Source organism: Strigops habroptila, chromosome 2 (assembly GCF_004027225.2).
Source record: "Strigops habroptila isolate Jane chromosome 2, bStrHab1.2.pri, whole genome shotgun sequence".
Lineage (NCBI taxonomy): Eukaryota > Metazoa > Chordata > Aves > Psittaciformes > Psittacidae > Strigops > Strigops habroptila.
In genome coordinates, this window is record NC_044278.2 from 12,343,243 (window position 1) to 12,362,067 (window position 18,825).

Here is an 18,825-nt window from a genome sequence, read left to right on the forward strand (position 1 = left end):
AGCAAACTCTGGGGAATGGGGTTGTTTTGATTTCCTGCTGTAAGAATGACCCATCTGCTTCTTACTATCCTCTTTACAGAAACAGGCAGACCTGTTGTGGGAAAATACGAACAGAAAACAAGTGGATGTCAGTCTGGGCTGCTTGACTGCATCTAATATGAGGGAGACGATACACACAGAAGACCCCAATAATTCTCTAGATTTAAACTCCGAGGAAACAGGCACAATTTTTGCTTTCCAGGCAATGAATGTCTGGAAGACATGTCAAAGGCTCATTAGAAAGACAGAGTTTCTCTGGCTCTGGACACTGTGGTTTTCCCAGGGTTATTTATGAAGCAGGTGCGGCCAGACAAACGCTGGAGCAAGGGAAACCGTCCAACAGAACAAGATGTTCTCCTGGCACAGTGGGAAACCTGATGCTTCTTTCAAGAGCCAGTGGGTAAGACCAACCTTAAACCTGTGCAGCGGGAGGACTTCCACAGGATGCGTTTGCACGCCTAGTGAGTCACTGATGTTTTCCGTGTGTCGCAATGTTGCCGTGAACCTGTATTTGGTGTCTCTGCTTGTTCCGCTGCGCTGCTGAATTGGAAAATGGACGTGGTCCGTAGCTCCTGTTAGATTAAACTGTTCGGACCACTTGGCTCTATTGGTTTTGGCAAACTCAGCTGGAGTCTTGCAAGGCCCGGGTTCACCCCCACACATCCAGATCAGCAAAACGTCTGCTGTTCTCTGAAGCAATTGTTGGTGATGACATATTTTGTGACAGGAAATCATTGCAAAATGCTGGGTTCTCAGGATGAGAAACTTGTGTCCAGCTCAGAAAATTAAATGCAACTGGTATGTTCTAAACACAGATTCCTTCAGATTTTGTTCTGGGACAAAAATCAAACCCACTTTTCAGGATTTATTGTCTAATCATTAACGCCCGGGCAGACAGTAAATCTGTTACTGTTACAATCTCTGATTTTCCACTGGTAAAAAAAGAGGAAAGTTAAAGTTTAACCACAGCCATTGAGTTTGCCCATGCCAATCAAACAAGAGACAAGCCATTACAATATCTCAGTAACTTGTTCTGTGGATAATTCCCCTGGCAATATTAAGGAATTAAATGCAAGACTGGTAGATCCATTAGTACTGTTTGGATTTGCAAAGCATAACAGAGTTCAAACAGCCTTGAATGACTGCATCTTTATCAGGCTAGTGGAGGTAGCCCTTCTCACCACGGCTCCTGGTGGAATGACCAAGGAAGAGCTGCGAGATAAGCAAACAGAAAATCTTCCTACTGAACACCCAAAAAGGAAGCAATGGGGAAAGACAAGGCAGGAGTTCCCTGTGCAGGAACATGTCTATGGGTGCGTGTTGGAGCAGACCTATTCAGCGTCTGATTAAGACGATTGGATTTGAAGTTTAGGGTGATGTATGAAAAGTCAACAGACAAACGAAAAGCCTTAAACAAACAAAACACACCCCATCTCCCACCCCCGCCTTCCGCTGAGCTCCTTCAAGCTTTGTTCTACCCAGGAATAGCACCAGTTTCCCAATTCACTGCCACCTTATGGCATTTCAGAGAGATGACACTTCAGTAATTCCTATTGGATGCTTCCTATATTCAGGCGGCCTCCCTAGGAACTGGGCTGTTACAGAAACACGGCAGCTGTAAACCTGCCCCTTGCATCCAGGTTTGGAACAATATCAGTGCCTGAGACACTGCATTAGACAAGCTTGTGAAAACCGATCATTAAAACGTCAATTCTATTTATATTTGCAGATTCTCGAGGGAGGTCGTTTCCTCAGCCAAGGGGCCAAAAATAAATATGAACTTTGCAATGTTGTCAAAAGAGAATCTTTCAGTCTAAAAAAGACTCATGACTCTCCCAAATGATTTTAATTGTCAGCCCAGTTTTGAAATTGAGGATGAAAGACTAACAGATGCCCTTATCATGTGTTCAGGGGTTTTTTCTGAGAGCAGACTTAGCTAAGGAAAGAATCTGTGAGCAGACTAACAGAAACTGAAGATGCTTTGTAGTTTCCCACCCCTTCAACTACATAATAATCCTCCTTTAAGCACACTTGTGTGGTTTCCTGGTAGATGAGCAGACGCTACGACTTGAATGGACAGGCTTTGCAGAGTTGGTTAATTATTACTTGGAGATGTGGGCAGGATTGCCTAATAGGAAACGGAGCAGCTGGGATTTTTGTCCTGTGCATTCCCCAAGTGCATGGATAGATTTGGCATTCAGAAAAGCGACATTAGCAGCAACCAAGAGTTCTGGGCTTGATACAGATTGTTTCGGTACCAAAGAGGAAACTGGGTGATTTTAGGGAAGGGCTATACTGACAAGCATGACGCTGTTTTCCCGAGGTAAACTTGTTCTCTGTAAGTGAATGAAGTTGATTTCCCATGTTTATTATCAGGTTGTAGACTCGTTATAAAGCTTGAAGGGACATTTTTCAAGCAGACACTGTCAGTATAAATTATGCATTGGTCTGATTTTTATTTACTACTATTATGAGTAGCAACAAATGCTAAAGCAAAGAGCTCCCCCTCCCCTCCCCGCTGCTTTTCAGATCACCAACTTTTTCAAGTAACAAAACCTCATCTGTCTCTCTTAAGTCGGTTCTCCTGTTTATGTGGTCTTTTGAAAGAACTTGGCTAGAAAATAAGATGATGTGATTTGCATTGGCATTTTGGTGCTCCAGGGCAAAAAAAAAAAGGAATTTTAAGCTTATAAGTGGAATGTCTAGTGGTGCATTTCAGGTGGAGGAGAGCTAGCCACTGCCTAGTTGCATATTTACTTTGTCTTTTTGTGTAAGACCATCCTTTACAGAACTAATCCAATCTGTAGCCCTAATTTTTGACAAATAGCCATGGCAGGAGTCAACAGCTGTACCGAAACAGGAGAGAAGATGTCATTGTCATGGCTGATGGCCAGTTGAGTCTGTGCCTCAGCAATGTTTGATACAGTGGCGTCTCAGAGCGGGGGTGGAATGATGTTTGTGGTGGGGTGGTTTGGGGTGGCTGCAGTGCCACTCCAACACTGTGATTTCAGACTGTGTCTTTAGTCTTTGTTAGGGCACACCACTCTCAAGAGTCAAGCTTCCAGCTGTACAGAGCTGCACAGGTAGCTCATGGAGAATCAAACCTTAAAGAGACCCAGGTCTTTTGTAGTAGGTAAAGATATTAATAATTTATTTGACAGGAAAAAAGGTTTCCAGCAAACTGAGCACCCTGGGGCAAGCAAACTGCTGAACAAGACCATTTAGAGAGGCTGTGTTTGTTTTCTGCTTTGGAAAACAGCTCTTGTAAAGGGTAAACTTTATCTTAGTTTGCTCACATAGCAAGGTGGTTCAGAATGGCAGTGGAAAGAAGTCAAAAAAGTAAATCTGGCAATATGTTGATGCCAGCAGCTCTTAGAACCTAACACGGTCAAGAAGTGCTTCTGCTAGTCCAAGGTAGTTTGTTTGTGGTATAAACTGTTTCTGGTATAAACTACTTTTTTAATGGTAAAAGCAAGTGGTGCTTGATTTTTGCTGAGGACTCCTGAGTATCTTTAGTGAGGTCACAGCAGGGAGCAGTACTCCAGCGCCTGCTTTGGCAGGGCTGGGAACTGATGCCCCAGGGATGCTTCGGAGCCATGAAGTACAGGCTCTTCCAGAACAGTGCCTGGGACTCTGGCCAGGGCCAAGCTCAATCCACCTGTGGTGGCACTGGATATAAGGGCCAGTGTAGTAGCTCTAATACAAACCGTGTTTCCTTTAAGAAGGTCTTGCTGATAACAGCTGAATCGGGAGAGTTTTCTAGGAGTCTTGATCTTCTGTCTCCATCGCTCTGCCCAGTTTCTGAAGAACAGCTTTACCATCACTTCATGTGCCACTTCCAGTGTGCTGTCACTGTGTTTTTATAACAAGCCAGCTCACCACGCTGTGCCCCTCTCCTACAGCTGCTGAGGTTTCCCACCAACCACTCCACAGGCCTTCGGACAACAGTGCACATGGTAGCAACAGCTAGTTCAATGCCATTGTCTTTCGTAGAATCATAGAATTAACTTGATCGGAAAAGACCTTTAAGATCATCAAGTCCAACCGTTCCCCAGCACTGCCAAGGCCACCACTGACCCATGTCACTAAGGGCCTTGTCTACATGGTATGTGAACACCTCCAGGACGGTGACTCCAGCACAGCCCTGGGCAGCCTGTTCCAGTGCAAACCCTCCTGGTGTCACGATTTCTTCCCAATATCCAGTCTAAATCTCCCCTGGCTCAACTTGAGGCCTCTTGCCCTATCTCTTGTTCCTTGGGAGCAGAGACCGACCTCACCCCACTGCAACCTCCTGTCAGGCAGTTGCAGAGAGCGATAAGGTCCCCCCTGAGCCTTCTCTTCTCCAGACTAAACCCCCTCAGGTCCCTCAGCCGTTCCTCATCACACTTGTGCTCCAGGCCCTGCACCAGCTCTGTTGCCCTTCTCTGGCCCCGCTCCAGCACCTCAATGTCTCTCTTGCAGTGAGGGTCCCAGAACTGAACACAGGATTTGAGGTGCAGCCTCATCAGTGCTCAGTACAAGGGGATGATCGCTGCCCTGGTCCTGCCGACCATGCTATTTCTGATCCAGGCCAGGATGCTGTTGGCTTCTTGGCTGCCTGGGCACAAGCTGCTCAAGTTCAGCTCCATCACTCAGCACCCCCAGGTCCTTTTCCATGAGCAGCTTTCCAGCCACTCTTCTCCAAGCCTGGAGCGTTCCATGGGGTTGTTGTGGCTCAAATGCAGGACCCAGCACTTTGCCTGTTGAACCTCATACCATGGGCCACAGCCCATCGATCCAGCCTGTCCAGTTCCCTCTGCAGAGCCTTCCTGTCCTTCAGCAGATCGACACTCCCACCCGACTTGGTGTCATCACAGAACAGTTTGGGTTGGAAAGGACCTTAAGATTATCCAGTTCCAACCCCTTGCCATTGGCAGGGACACCTCGCACTAAACCATGTCACCCAAGGCTCTGTCCAACCTGGCCTTGAACACCGCCAGGGATGGAGCATCCACAACCTCCCTGGGCAACCCATTCCCGTGCCTCACCACCCTCACAGTAAACAACTTCTTCCTTATATCTAACCTGAACTTCCCCTGTTTCACTTTGAACCCATCACCCCTTGTCCTATAGCTACAGTCCCTGATGAAGAGTCCCTCTCCAGAGTCCTTGTAGGCCCCCTTCAGACACTGGAAGCTGCTCTGAGGTCTCCACGCAGCTTCTCTTCTCCATGCTGAACAGCCCCAACTTTCTCAGCCTGTCTTCATACGGGAGGTGCTGCAGCCCTGTTATCATCCTCATGGCCTCCTCTGGACTTGCTCCAACAGCTCCATGTCCTTCTTATGTTGAGGACACCAGAACTGCACACAGTGCTGCAAGTCATCTGCAAATATACTGAAGGTGCACTCGATCCCCTCATCCAGATCCTCAATGAAGACATTGAACAACACCGAACCCTGACACCGACTCGATGAGGGGCTGACCTCAGCCCCTGACGGTTGCAGGCACAAACCGAGCGGGTGCTGAGGCGCTGGCACAGGGTGCTCAGAGAAGCTGTGGCTGCCCCATCCCTGGCAGTGTTCAAGGCCAGGTTGGACACAGGGGCTTGGAGCAACCTGCTCTAGAGGAAGGTGTCCCTGCCCGTGGCAGGGGGGTGGAACTGGATGAGCTTTAAGCTCCCTTCCACCCAACCCAGCCTACGGCTCCGCGCCCCTCCCCGGCCCGGCTCTGCCCGTGCGGCCTCGCGTCAGCGCCGGGACCCGCCCGCTGGGGGCGGGGGTGGGGTTAGGGCCGGCGGGGCGGTGGCTGCCCGCCCTTAGCGCAGCACTGAGCATGCGCACCCCCCCCCGCCGCGCGCGCCCCCGTTAGGTCATAAAGGTGAGCGGCCGTGCCCCAACGGGCCTCCGGATTGGTCCGCGGCGGAGAGCTACATGGCGTCCTCGGGCCGCCTCATCGCCGCGAGCCAATGGGAACCCGCGCCCGCTCTCCGCCTCGGGCTGCAGCTTGAACCCGTCCCAGGGCTGTGTGACGGAGGCAGCGTGCTCCCTGATTGGCTCCGGAGCTTCGGCTCGGCCCGGCAATAGCCGGAAGAGAAGCCTCTTTCCTATTGGCTCCCGAACGCGCTGCTAGGGCGGTGGCAGCGTTTTCCGATTGGGCCTCTGTTTCGCTTCGGGGAGACTCGGCTGCGCCCGTAATGGCTTCATGATTGGTTACAGACATTTCCGTAACGGCCTCGGGATTGGTCCCGAGGAGGCTCGGATGTTTCCGTGAGGGCCTCGGGCTGGGGTCTAACGAATGCGTCGGACTCTTCGGCTGGGTATTCACTGAAGGCGTTTAGGGCCATTCCGCAGCGTAGGGCGGCGACAAGCATAGGCGGCTGCGCGGCTTTGGCGCACACACAGAGCGCAGCAGCAGGAGCCCGGCACGCAGCGGAGGCAGCAGCGGGGACAAAGGGACTGATCGGCACAAACGGGGAGGGGGGGCCCGGCAGGAGGCAGCCGGCGCCGGGAGGGAGCGGCAGGAGGCTTCAGCCGGGCGGGCGAGTCCCATGTGCCTTGGGCGCCCGGGGAAGCAGCACTAACCGCCGCCGTCAGCGCTCTGAAGCCGGCTGAGGAAGAACCGCGGAGCCGTCGCCGTCGTCATGGCCTGCGCCACCGCCGCCGGCCGCATCCCGCAGTGCAGCGTCCCCAGCCTGATCCGCCGCCAGCTGCCCCTGCGGGCGCAATGAGGAGCCGGGCCGGAGCCGCCGCCTCAGCGCCGCACTGAGAAACCTTCGTGAGCTGAGCGAGGCCGCCCGGGCCGCTTCACCGCTGCTCCGCCCGCCGCGGATCCCGCCGCCACTGCCGGATCCCCTTGCGAGCGGCCGCATCACCTCCAGTCGGCGGATCCGGGAGCACAGAGATCCCTCCGCCGCCGGGGAAAAAAATAGTCCCGTTCCCTGCCGCCTCCCTCAGAGGCGAGGGGGAAGGAGAGGAGAGGGGTGGGGGGGGAGAAAGAGGAGGAAGGAAAAGAAGGGGAAGGGGGAAAAGAAAGAAGGAAAAGGGGGATAAGAAAAACAAGGGACGCAGCGGCGGGATCAGAGGAGCCGGGCCGTGAGCCGCCGCCCCATGTGACTGGCGCCCGGGGTGGGGGCAGCGAGGCCTAGCCAACCCCCCTCGCTCGCGGCCGGGAGCGGGAGCGGCGCCGGCCCGGGGGGGCTGCGGACTGGGCGGAGGCAGGTCTCGGACCCACCGGCGCTGCCGGGAAGGATGGTTTTGTGAGGAACGGGCGGCGTGAGGAAGAAGAGGAAGACCGAAGGAGAAGCAGCAGCCGCCGCTGAGCGCGACAGAGACCGCGAGGGGAGGGGGCTTCCCCGGGGGGGGGGAAGGGGGGACCCCGGCGTTTCATGTGGCGCGTCCCGCCCGTCTCCTCCAGCTGAGCGAGCGAGGGAGCGGCAGACGGGCCCGCCGGGGCGAGGCGGAGGAGGGGGAAAGGCAGGAAGAGAGCGGTGATCGGGGCACAGCAGGAGCGGGAGAACCATGTCCGGGCGGCCCAGGACCACCTCCTTCGCGGAGAGCTGCAAGCCGGTGCAGCAGCCCTCGGCCTTCGGCAGCATGAAAGTTAGCCGTGAGTATCCTGCCGCCCTGCGCGGGTGGCTGCCCCGCCGGCCCTGCCGGGGCTTTCCCCCCCCCCCCTTCTCCCCTTCGCCGAGGCCGTAGGGCGGCGGGCGGGAGCCCGGCCGGGGGCCGAGAGAGCGATCGAGAGCTCGGCCTCAGCCCCGGCGGAGGCAGCTCCTTTCTCTCCCCTTCCCCCTCCATTAACCTTGAATAGGCGCACGCCGCCGCTTCGTTTGGGGCCTGTTGGACAAAAAAAATGCCGGCTGGTTTGTCCTCTTCCGTAGCCCCCGATCGCTGCCAGCGTTGTAAGCAGCCTCTGGCTAATTAAAAAGCCTTCCCCCCCCTCCTCTTTGTGAAACGGATTGGCAGCTCCGTAGCATGTATTTCCTTTTGATTTCCCCCTTGAAAGGAGGAAGCGAATTGCGGGCACACAGGTATGGCCGTGACATTCACGTTCATTATGTGGTTTGTTTTTTTTTTACTCACTCCTGGCTCTGAAGGAGAGAGCTTGGAAGATTTTTGCATGCACCCGGAGATCGGGTGTGAGCACCTTTTAGTCCAGCCCATTTATTAAAAAAAAAAAAAGAGGGGGGAAAAAAAAAAAGGAGGGGGAGGGGAGCTTACAAAAGGTGTTTCTCTAATATCCTCCAGGCTCTGGTAAAATGCTCAATCGCGGGGGTAAAAAAATGGCTATTTTGACATGTGAGCCTATGGAGTAGTTATTTCAGGCTTTCCCATGCCTTTTCCAGCCTTCTGATCAGAGGAATATATTTAAGAATGAGGCCTTGTGCTTTATTCTGCACAGGTGTGTTGGAAATGGTGTTTAATACGTGCCCCTCCTTCGTATCCGAGTTTGTAGGATTAGCTGGTGTGTGTGAATTAAAAATATGTATTAAATCTGAACAAACGTGCAGTGCAGATGGAATAGGGCCTGTTCCGAGTTGCTAAAGATTGGCTAATTGATTATAATAGGGAATTTCTTAACTCCTGATTTGAGTATGTTCACATTAATTGTTCTTCCAGATTCCTACTAATAGTGTAGTTTTCAGGGATATTTTCCTTTTTCTTATAGAAATGCAGGGTGGCATCTTTATGGGATCAAGAACGCTTGATATGTATGAGCATTCGATTGATGTATTTGATCCTTGCGTGCAGCCACACCTGGCATGGCTCTGTGTGTGCAGATATATCCCATCGGTTTATGTGTTCCATGCCAAAGCGCTGTAAGGTTGTGAGCTTTCTGACAGATCAGAAATTCTCCTGTTTCTCTGCACTGAAATGTCTTCCACTGCGGTTGAAGACTTGAAGAGAGCGTTTGGCTCGGGGTCTGTAGCCTACCTTGTATCTGCATGATCAGCGTGCCTGCAGCATTCGGAAAACATGGGTGCAGTTAACCCATGTTAGCAGCATAAAGGCATAGGTTTGACCGGGTCCAGCATTAGCATTTATTGAAGATTCTTGATTTGTATGGAGAAAACCCGTGGGTGACTCCATTTTAATTTACTGATTTACTTTATGTGCATGTGGAATAGGAAGCAGGTCTTGTTGATCAGTATTTCTGCAGGTAGCTGTCTAAACCAAGTGAGACCTAGACCTGTCATGCTCAGCAACCGTATTTGTCTTATTCGAGCTCCACAGCTCGATTCTTGAAAGGTCATTGATGCTCCTTTCCCGTTTATTTGAGGTCAAAGACTAGACAGATGCTTGCCTGTGAAGAGGGTGCTAACTGATGCAGACTAACAAGTTTGCAAATATGATTCAATCCCAAGTGTATAACACCGAGGGAGAAACAAAGGCCGTGTGCGATAACCCCCACAGTCGCTCTAGTCATGTGCTCCTGGTCCTTCTGCTGTCTGGAAAAAGATACCAGAACAAAGCAAGAGAACCACATACAAGGACTCTGGGGGAAATGCAGTTGAAATTTTCAGTTCATCCATCTATGCAAGACAGGCCATAAAGTTAACTTGGTTTTTTTTTTCCCCTTTTGCTTTGTAAGAGAAAAAAATTCCTGAGTGTCAAAAAGGGTTATATTTGTCTGGTTCCCATGAATTCTTATGAATAGCATCTTATGGAATGATGTAGCAAATTATCTATTACCAGTATTGAGTGTTTGGGGGGGGGGTGTGAGGAAAGATCACTTGTATGGTGAACAAGGAGTTTGCTTGGCTCTCTCATTTTGCTATATATTTACAGATAGTTAGTTACATTCTGAGCCCTTTTAAGTGGAAGTTGTGACAAAAGAGTCCTTGTGAGGTGGGTGAAAATTGATGGATTGGTATCTTCTGAGTCTCTCATGCATCTTTAGTACCTCTTTCTTGGTACAGGTCTTCTCCAAGTCATTAGGGAACGAAACCTGACTTGTTTGATGCCAACCTTTTTGCTTTTATTTGGAAGTCCAGAGTAGTGGTGAAATTAAATGATGAGGTCACTCTTGCTGTGATGTCTCTGCAGCTATTGCTGCTCCTGGCTGAGCACTGCAACAGTTATCTGGGAAGGACGGATCCAGGTGTGGAGGAACGGATTGATAAAGTAGTGGAGGAAGGCTTACTGATGCTTGTGTTACCTGGGAGGAGCAGTACTAGAACCATATGGTGATTGCTTTTCTCACTGAAGTATATGGGGGAGAAAGAGTGAGCAAGGATTTTTTCATCTCTTCCCTGTATAATTTATTAGACTTAATTTATGAGACTTTGTTCTCAGAAGTTGGGAAGAAAGCCTGAGCCTTGAATGAAAGGCTGGGAGATAACCTACAGCTGCTTCTCTTCTGGCTGTTGGGAAAGATGACTTGTCATGCATGCTGCTCTCACTGCTCTGTAATAGACATTACAAGGGTTTTAACATCTCTGCAAGAGTAGGAACCCTGTGGCCTTCTTGTATCTCTTTCAAGCTATACCAGCATCAAGAGTACCTTCTGAAATCTGATTATTTTTCTTTTCTCTATTAATATTTTGGTGGTTTTGAAATCACTCCACCATTCTTTCCAGCCCACCATATGGATTTCTGCATTGAAGGTATTCTCGAGTAGGTTATTCTTGTGCAGGTCTGTATTGCTGGGTTTGTAGGCTTTCCCTGCACACAAAAGAAGTGCATGTACTCCTCGTGTTGAGACTGTCCCTCAAGAGGAGGGAGCTGAGCTTCCAGTTTTCCCCTTGCTGATACTATCAGTCAGCTGGTTGTAGTATAAGAGAAGAGGTATGAGCTTAAAGCTTTCTTTTGTTCTTCACCTAGTTGTTCTTGCATTGCTTCCAGATGTATGTTGTTTCCCAAGTGGGGAAGAATAATCTTGAAATATAAAGGGTAGTCATGCAACACATGACCAAAAATATCTGTATAAAAATAGAAGTTTTGAAGTTTGCAGTTTGAGGATTTTCATCTAATGACTGTGGAATTGATATTTTTTTTTTTTTTTTTTTTTAGCATTTTTTTTCCCCTTCCCTGAGCTTGTGGAAAATGAGTGTTTCAAGTAACACCACGTCCTTGTAGACAGCAATACTTATTGTAACTGCAGCCATTTATCTTGTTAGTCTGAGTAAATAATGTCATGGCTAATGCTTGCCATGAAGAGGTTTTGCTCTGTGTGTGAGTGTCGTGGCTCTGTAATTGGTTATGCAGAATTTGTTAACTTGGAGGGCGAGGAAGGCAATTTGGTTTGCTTTAGCTAATTTGGATGTTGTACACATATTCTGGGTTGCAAAATCTAAAGGACAATCTTGTAATAATTCATTTTGGACTCTGGAAGAATGTTTCAGTGGTGCCAATGGTTTTTGTTAAAGTTTTGGTGGTTTTTTGTTTCCTTGTTTGGTTTTTTTTTTTTTTTTTCCTTCTTGGGTTCACTGTTTTTTGTACTCTCTGATCTCCTGAAAGCACAATAGCTTGGTAAACCTATATTGCTGGGTATTGTTCACACATGGTTCTGTTGCTGGCATTTGAGTGTGATGCTGCTTTTATCAGTGTAATGGCACTTTAAAAAGTGATTTATGAAGGAGTAAAGCCTGGGAGTTTACTGCTCTGCTGGTAACCACTGCACAAGCCAGGACATAAAAGTGGCTGCTTTTTAGGTAGCATGTGACGTCTAGGTGACAGTTTAATACACTGCGATGTCCAGGTAGGTGTATGGAAGAACGTTGGGATGAGCACTGTGGCCAACTTCAGTGAGAAGAAATGAGTGGGGCTGTTGAAACTGGTGAAACGATTGAGATAATGCCACCTTCTGTTTCTCAACCCAGTTAGGGTAGGGCCCTATTGCTTTGATAGCAGTTTCTGCCTCGTTGGTTTCAGAAACTGGAAGCCGCCCATCTCGCTCTCCTTGCTGGAGAGAGGAAGATCATTCCTTTCCAGAAGCCTGCTGCATGGTCTGTGTCTGGCCGTCACTGATTGTAGCCCTGTGCAGCTCTCTGAGTGCTGCTGGCTGAACAGATTTCCTTGTGCCTAAACTTGAACAAACTGCGCTCCCGGGGTCAGCTAATGCCCACGTGCGCTACAGGGAGAAGTGTCTCATGCTATAGAGCCCCAAAGTCATCCTTGCAGTCTGAAAAGGATTAAACAGGCTGTCTGCTGTACTGAATTCTAATGCTGACAAACTGTTTTCTCTTTATTCGTGTTATTAGGGGTAGTTGAGCAGAAAAATAATGAATAAAAAAAGTGAGGCCTGCCAATGGAACCTGTCAAATGATGGTTTAACTCATTCTGCTGTGTCCTCCGTGTCTTATTTCTGTGGGTCGGTGGTTTACTCTGAACCTTTTCTTCTCATTCCATCACTGTTCAGCATGTTTCCTCTTCCCTACAGTGCTTCCTGGAGGTGATCCCCTATGTAGTGTTGCTTGATTCACCTTTTGTATTTCTTAGCAGTATTTAACTATCCTGCTCACATATTTACACAGCTGTAAATTACATGGCTTAATGGAGCATATTCCTCGTGTGTATGCATCCTGGCTCTGGAAGTTGTGGTACTGCTTTGTCTGTTAACTTGATAGGGTCTTGTAGGTATCGCAGAGCAGTGGTGCTTTATGTACTCTGATTTTTTTTCTTGGGGGGATAAGAAGTAGTTCTTTGGCATATATTACTGAAGGACTTTGCTTTACTGCCCCAGGAGTTCTTTAATTTTGATCTATCTTTAAGCGCTATTTTAGATAGAACATAAAGGATTTTCCCCAATATTGATGTCCAGTTTTCTCATCACAGGTCTTCATAATGATACAAATCTGTGGGATATTGGCTATTGCTGTTCCCTCACCCCATGCTCTTTCTTGAACTGGATGGATGAGTGATGTAAAGAAGATTCTGAAAACCTACAGGATATCTGTGTCTGCAAAAACCAGGCAGTTAAAGCTTTGTGCTGTGACCAGCGCTAGCATTTTATGAAATGAATTAATGCTAGACCCCTTAGTTATCTGAGCACATTAGCTAATAATATGCAAAGTGGTTGGACAACATTTGCAGCCTCTTGGTTCAAGCTTTTGGAGTCTTTGTTTCGAATGACTTGATGAGTTCCATTTTAAATCGGAAGTTCTGTTGTCTTTGAGTTTCCAGAATCTTCTATAGACTTAAGACGTTTTCCTGGAGTTCTTTCCCTCTTGTTTTTGTTTAAAAAAAAAAAAAAAAAAAAAAAGAAAATTAACTTTACTCTGAGGACTCTTTAGTCACCCATAGCTAGTGTGGGAAGTGCTAAAGTGGCTGTCTCCTACAGAAGCTCTATGGCTGGTGGAGCTACTTGGCTGCTTTCTGAATTTAATGAGCATCAGATCAGTGCAGCCTTGAAAGACGAACAAAACTTTTAAAGTCAAGCAGCTATGAAAAGGAGCTTATTGCAAGTTTAAATGCCTTGCAGTACAGCTCTCCTCATTTTTCTTTGACCCAAGTCCATATAAACCCCAACATTTTGTCTTGTCAGCTCTTCCTTCACTAAGCCATGCTTTTAGATGCATTTTAGATGCTCTCTTATTTATGTATGTTGAAAAAAACCTGCTAATTACAGCTTTTACAAGATATTCCCTCAGACATAAAGGCTCAAACCCATAGAGTGCTGTGCAGGTCAAACCCCCTCTCTTTAGAACCATGAACCCCCTTGGCACTTCTTATCTGATGGAGCTTGTTGCTGGACTGCTGCATACTGCCAGTGGGGAAGATACAAGTTTGGAGATGTGTTGGTCTATGCCACTTTGTAATTTTGAATTAAAGTGTAACCATATATTGAGTGCATTGCAGCAATCTGGTCTTAAGGTGAGAAAGGTGTGAGACATGGTAGCAAGATACACCCCTGTGAGAAATGGCTAAAACATCATAGACGTGCTCAGACGAGGTGTTCGCGGTCAGTGCTGCTGTATCTCATTAAACAGAAGCTTAAAATGAAGCTCTTCCTGAGGCTTTAGCAAACTAGATTTGGATAATGGCTATAGGTAGAAGAACTGCTCTCACCAAATCTTCAGGATCCCTCCTGTCCCCATTGTACTGGCTTACCATGCCATAGAGAGAGGGTCAGTTACCTTGGTGTAACAGCACACGTGCGACTCAGTCCTGTATCCTCTAACAGTGCCGCTCTGTGATGTTCTGTCTGTGAGGTAGGAGAGATGAGATGAGGTGATCTCAACAGAAATCGATGTTGGAGACCTTCCTGGAAGCATGTCTAGATCACTCTCTGAGAACTGTCAAAAACGTGGATGCCAGAAGTCAGACTGATGTGCCTCTAACAGAAGCGGACAGTGATTTTTTTTCTTTTATGATCAGTGCTATCAAAGAATCTTTTCATTAGGTGCTTCTGCCACAGATGACTTGTCTGTTGTTCAGAAAAGGAAATAAAGCAAAGCAGTTCATTCTGTACTTTTATCTCTTGCAGACAGGAAGTAGATCTAAGCATTTAAGGCAATTTGTGTTCTCACCTAGTGTCTTGTAATGGAAGAAAGTGGTAAGCTAGCTTGTCAGTGTCAAGCACTGGCGGCTTTTTCTTTTTAATCAAAAGGCATACAGAGCAACAGCTCCTTCTGAAGGGATGACACCAGTCCTTGCCAAGAGTATTGCCACTTCTCCATAAGGGTGGACACAGTATTTTTTGGCTGAGCCTCACCAGCTGAGGGGCTGTTAACTTGGTGTCTCTAGCAGTGCTGCCTTCACATGCACTGGACTAGTGAGTTAATATTAACCGGGCTAAAGGGAGTTGCCAAGTATCTTCCATGTGATTATTTTCTCGATGATTTGCAAGGTTTCTGTGTCAATAACATGGAGTCAATTTAGCTGAAGTAATAGTGCTAGGGGGTTGCAGAGGGCCTGCCATAGGAAATTCACTTTAGCCTGCTTGTAGGTAAGAATTTAGAGCTAAGAAAAATATAGTTTTGTAACTTTGTGTTGGGTCTGAATTAGGTTCAAGTATCTTGCTTCGTAGGTTACAATGACCAATGTAGTCATATTGAAAGTAGTGAATAACTGTTATGCTGGCATTATGATAAGGTTGAGTTGAATCATTTAGAATAGCTGCTAGTATTTTTCCTTTGTTTAGATAGCCTTTGTTGATTTTATTTTTGAGTCTGGAAAGCATCTCTTAAACATAATATATCACAGGAATGCGTACTTACATGGTTCAGCATGTCTCTTCAGGCATTTGGGCGGATTTGAAAGAACCTGTTAGCAGTCCAAGTGCATGAAAGTAGATGATCGTAATAAGAGACCTACTGGTCAGAAGGGGAAGGGAAGATGTTCCTGATTGATACCACTGGATAAGTAATGCTGCAGAGGGTGCATGGGACTGTGCTGCTGTGCATGCATGAACATAAGTGTTCATGTGTAGTGGCAAAAGTTACCACAGGCTTTTGGATCAGAGCACTTAGAAGGAGAGAAGTTGGGTGTTGGCTCTGAAGTTATAACCAGAAGGGAAGTAGCCACTGAATTTTTCCAACCAAGACTTCTTACAGCCACAACTGTAGAACATCATCTCTTTTGACTTTTTTAGTAGGAATGTAATTCTTGTCGGCTACGAGCCCTGTAGTTCAAAGAAGTAACTTTTGCCAGGAATGCAGGCAATTGTTTAATTTTCAGACAGGCCAAAAATAAGCTTTGCAGAAAGATAAACTAAAATGTGACTCTTGCTGCAAAGAAGAATGTGATTTTTCGTGCAGTGTAGAAAGAGGAAAAACTATTTAGTCACAGTTGATAGTGCCAATCTGTTTGGTTTTCTTGATTCACACCCTGTTGCAAACAGCTTCATAGAACCTTTATTATTATTTGGATCCCATCTCTGGTGTGCTTCATTTGTTTTAAGTATCTATAAAAAAAAGTAACATAGTGAATTGACCTGTGTGAGTGGGTTTGCTTGAGGGAGGAAGGGGACACAAATTCATCAGCTTAAATAAGCAGAATATTTGGTTGTTGGCCAAGTACACATGAATCATTTGGCACAGATCTGTGTCCCTGTGAATGAAGTCCACAGCCATAAATGAATTTCCCCACATTTGTGGGAGGTTGAGTATCAGCATCAGAAAGAATGTTTTGTGCCTTGCTGAGAGAATAAAAGCTTGCCGGCAAGGCATACTTTTGCAGGTGAGTAGATGTAAGGCTTCTGGAATGGTTTTTCTTTATATATACAATTGCACAATTGAAACCTAAAGAAGTGGAAAATAATGTTATCCTTGAGAAGATTGTATCTGTTGACCATTTCACTCCTAGTCTTGCAATCTTACTCATGATTGTATGTGCTGGCTTGGGAGCCATGGGTATGTATAGTGTTGCAAGTTAAGGTGTTTTTTCCTGTGTTCTTCAGAGAATAGAGAAACCTTACTAATCAAATTTCAGTTTTAGAGACTGAGGTAGGTTTACAAAAATCGGTAATTTTGGATGGTGCATTTTAGTAACCACGATGGGCTGAAGAGTTGATTTGAGCCTTGTGGAAGTGCTTTAAAGGCCCCTGGAAAGCTAGGTGGTTTTTTTCCTTTGTCTGGTTTTGTTTTCTGGTGGATCAACTAGTGAATGTACTGGGGACAAAAGCATGAGGTTTGTGCAGAGCAGGAGAACTTTACTGTTCCAGAAGTTTTGGGCTTGAACTCCAGATGATATTCTTGAGTGGGAGGGCAGGGAGAGCTTTCATTGCAGCTCCCAGAAGAGAAGGTACTGCTGGCATGAGATTGAGCTCACCTCTGAGCTTGCTCTTCCTTGGTCAGTGCGGAAGGCATGAGTTGGTTGGGGTTTGGGTATGGATTTTTGTTATGCAAGTGACATGAGGATGGCAGTTGAGTTTGTTGGGCTCTTGACATGTCTGAGGAATGAAGTTCTCCAGGGAATTCTCTGAGTGTCGTTCAGTTGGAGGGTATTTTAGAAATGTAGTTGACTTAATAGACCCTGCTTTGGTAGCATAATGAATACTACCAAATCTGCATGTCTCTTTCTATTTCATGATAGACTCAATTTCAATGAACTGGAACCTCTCTTTGGCTGGAGTTACTGGTTTTTGGTGTCCATGGAAGTTGACAAGGGCATTGCTGACAAGGGCATTGCTATCTGACAGCAAAAGAATAGTGGTTGTTTTCCCAGGTGGCACATCTGAAATGCCTGTGGGATTTTGCAGACAGGTATAGATATTCATGAGGCAACAAACAACGGTTTCTGTGAGGTGTCAATGCTCTGGCTTTATGCAATAGCCTGCGGGTTATTTTTATTTAATAATACACTAGGTTATTTTTTCACTGGTAATGTTTCAGCAGTCCAGGATTGACTAAGTTTTTATGGTGAACCAACTCTAAAAGGGAGCAGTGCAGAGATCTTTCTGCTATGTAACAACTCTTCATAATTCTGATTCTTCAGCAATGCTCATACTGAGACAATGATGCTGCTGCATTTAAAAAATCTGGTGGAAGCCTCTTTGATTTTATTCTTACCTGATGTCATAATTACAAGTACACATTTCTTCTGGAGTTGCTTCAGGCACGTAGTAGCTGCAAATACCCTTGAGTTTATTTGGACACTGCGGGGGTATGTGTGTGTTTGTTTTGTCCTTTTTTTTTTGATACAGGGTGTTTGGGATGGTTTGTTTGTCTCTGAAGAAACACTGCAATTGGGAAGGGGTTTCTGGCAGACAAGGCCAAAATCAGTAGATTCCAGATGAGAATAAATCATTATAAGTTGTCCTCGCAGCTCCTTTTACTCTATTGCTTTTTACATGTATTTGTGAGTGGAGAGAGACACATAGGTGTTGTCAGAAACATGATATGGAGGGGAGGAGATGATGGAGGTTTCTGAGATGTGGAATTTAAACCTAGACCATGTGTGAAGGCTTAGCTTTAGAGCTTCTGCTTTAAAGCCTTTACAGACTGCTTTAAAATGTTCTGCCAGCTCCGGGTTGACTAATTACATTTCTGCAGCCCAGACTTGGGAGTAATGTTCTAAGACTTCAACAGTAATTGTTTTGTCAGAAACAGTGAACCTGTTTCTCATTTGACTTCGCGTGATGCATTCTGTGACTTGGGAATGTCCTATCGCACTAGCATTAACATTTAATTTTGATGCTGCTAAGGGAGCCCTGAAGGAAGCTGTGTTGGAACCTATTGTGCTGTCTTCTATCACTCTAAATGCCTTTTTCCCTTTGAGTGTTGATGGGGAGACATTTCCCCTGGTTGCAGATTTTGCATTTAGATTGTTGGCCAATTGTTAAATAACATACTGGTAAGGTAGGAAATGGGATTTCTGACTGATACAGTGTCAAGATTTTTGTGTGTACGTGGCTATAAAATTGAGGGTTTTTTAAAACTCCTAAGAGGTTAGTATTCAGGTAAGGACATAGTTACTACGTGACTTTAAAGTAAGATTTTATTTTCATTCAAGAAATGTTAAAGTTTTTGGTAGAGTGGAAGGCTTGAGACATACTTAAGGGTTTTGCAAGTATTTGCAGCACTATTTAGTGGACCTGTAACAATGTGTACTGAACACTAGGATTCAATACCCATGGGTTTTTCAGGATATTATTGTACATCTTGTACATCTGGTGGTGTGGGGGTTTTGTTTTAAAGGAAATTGTAATCTCTGACACTTCTTTTGACTAGGTGATTCAAGCATTATGTTGAACCATTCTTACTGTAGTGTGGGTATGACTAATGTGGAAAAAGCATGAGGATTTGGTAGTGCTGTTGATATTTCAAGCTAGATTTCTGCTAATGCAGTATATACTCTCACAGGAATGCTGCAAACTTGCAGCCTTTTCTTGTTCTAAATTTTGGGCAGGTTGATTTTGCACCTT

General features: G+C 46.5%; 1 protein-coding gene across 2 annotated transcripts in view; it reads left to right on the forward strand.

Annotated features, from left to right (window-relative positions):
• Positions 1–5,397: 5,397 nt before the first annotated feature.
• Positions 5,398–18,825, forward strand: part of GSK3B (glycogen synthase kinase 3 beta) — a 152,169-nt gene continuing 138,741 nt past the window's right edge. For both annotated transcript variants that reach the window (XM_030471669.1, XM_030471670.1), the window contains exon 1: positions 5,398–7,623. In XM_030471669.1, coding sequence (XP_030327529.1) covers positions 7,536–7,623 — 88 coding nt within the window. In that variant the 5' untranslated portion in view covers positions 5,398–7,535. The remainder of the gene's footprint in view (positions 7,624–18,825) is intronic.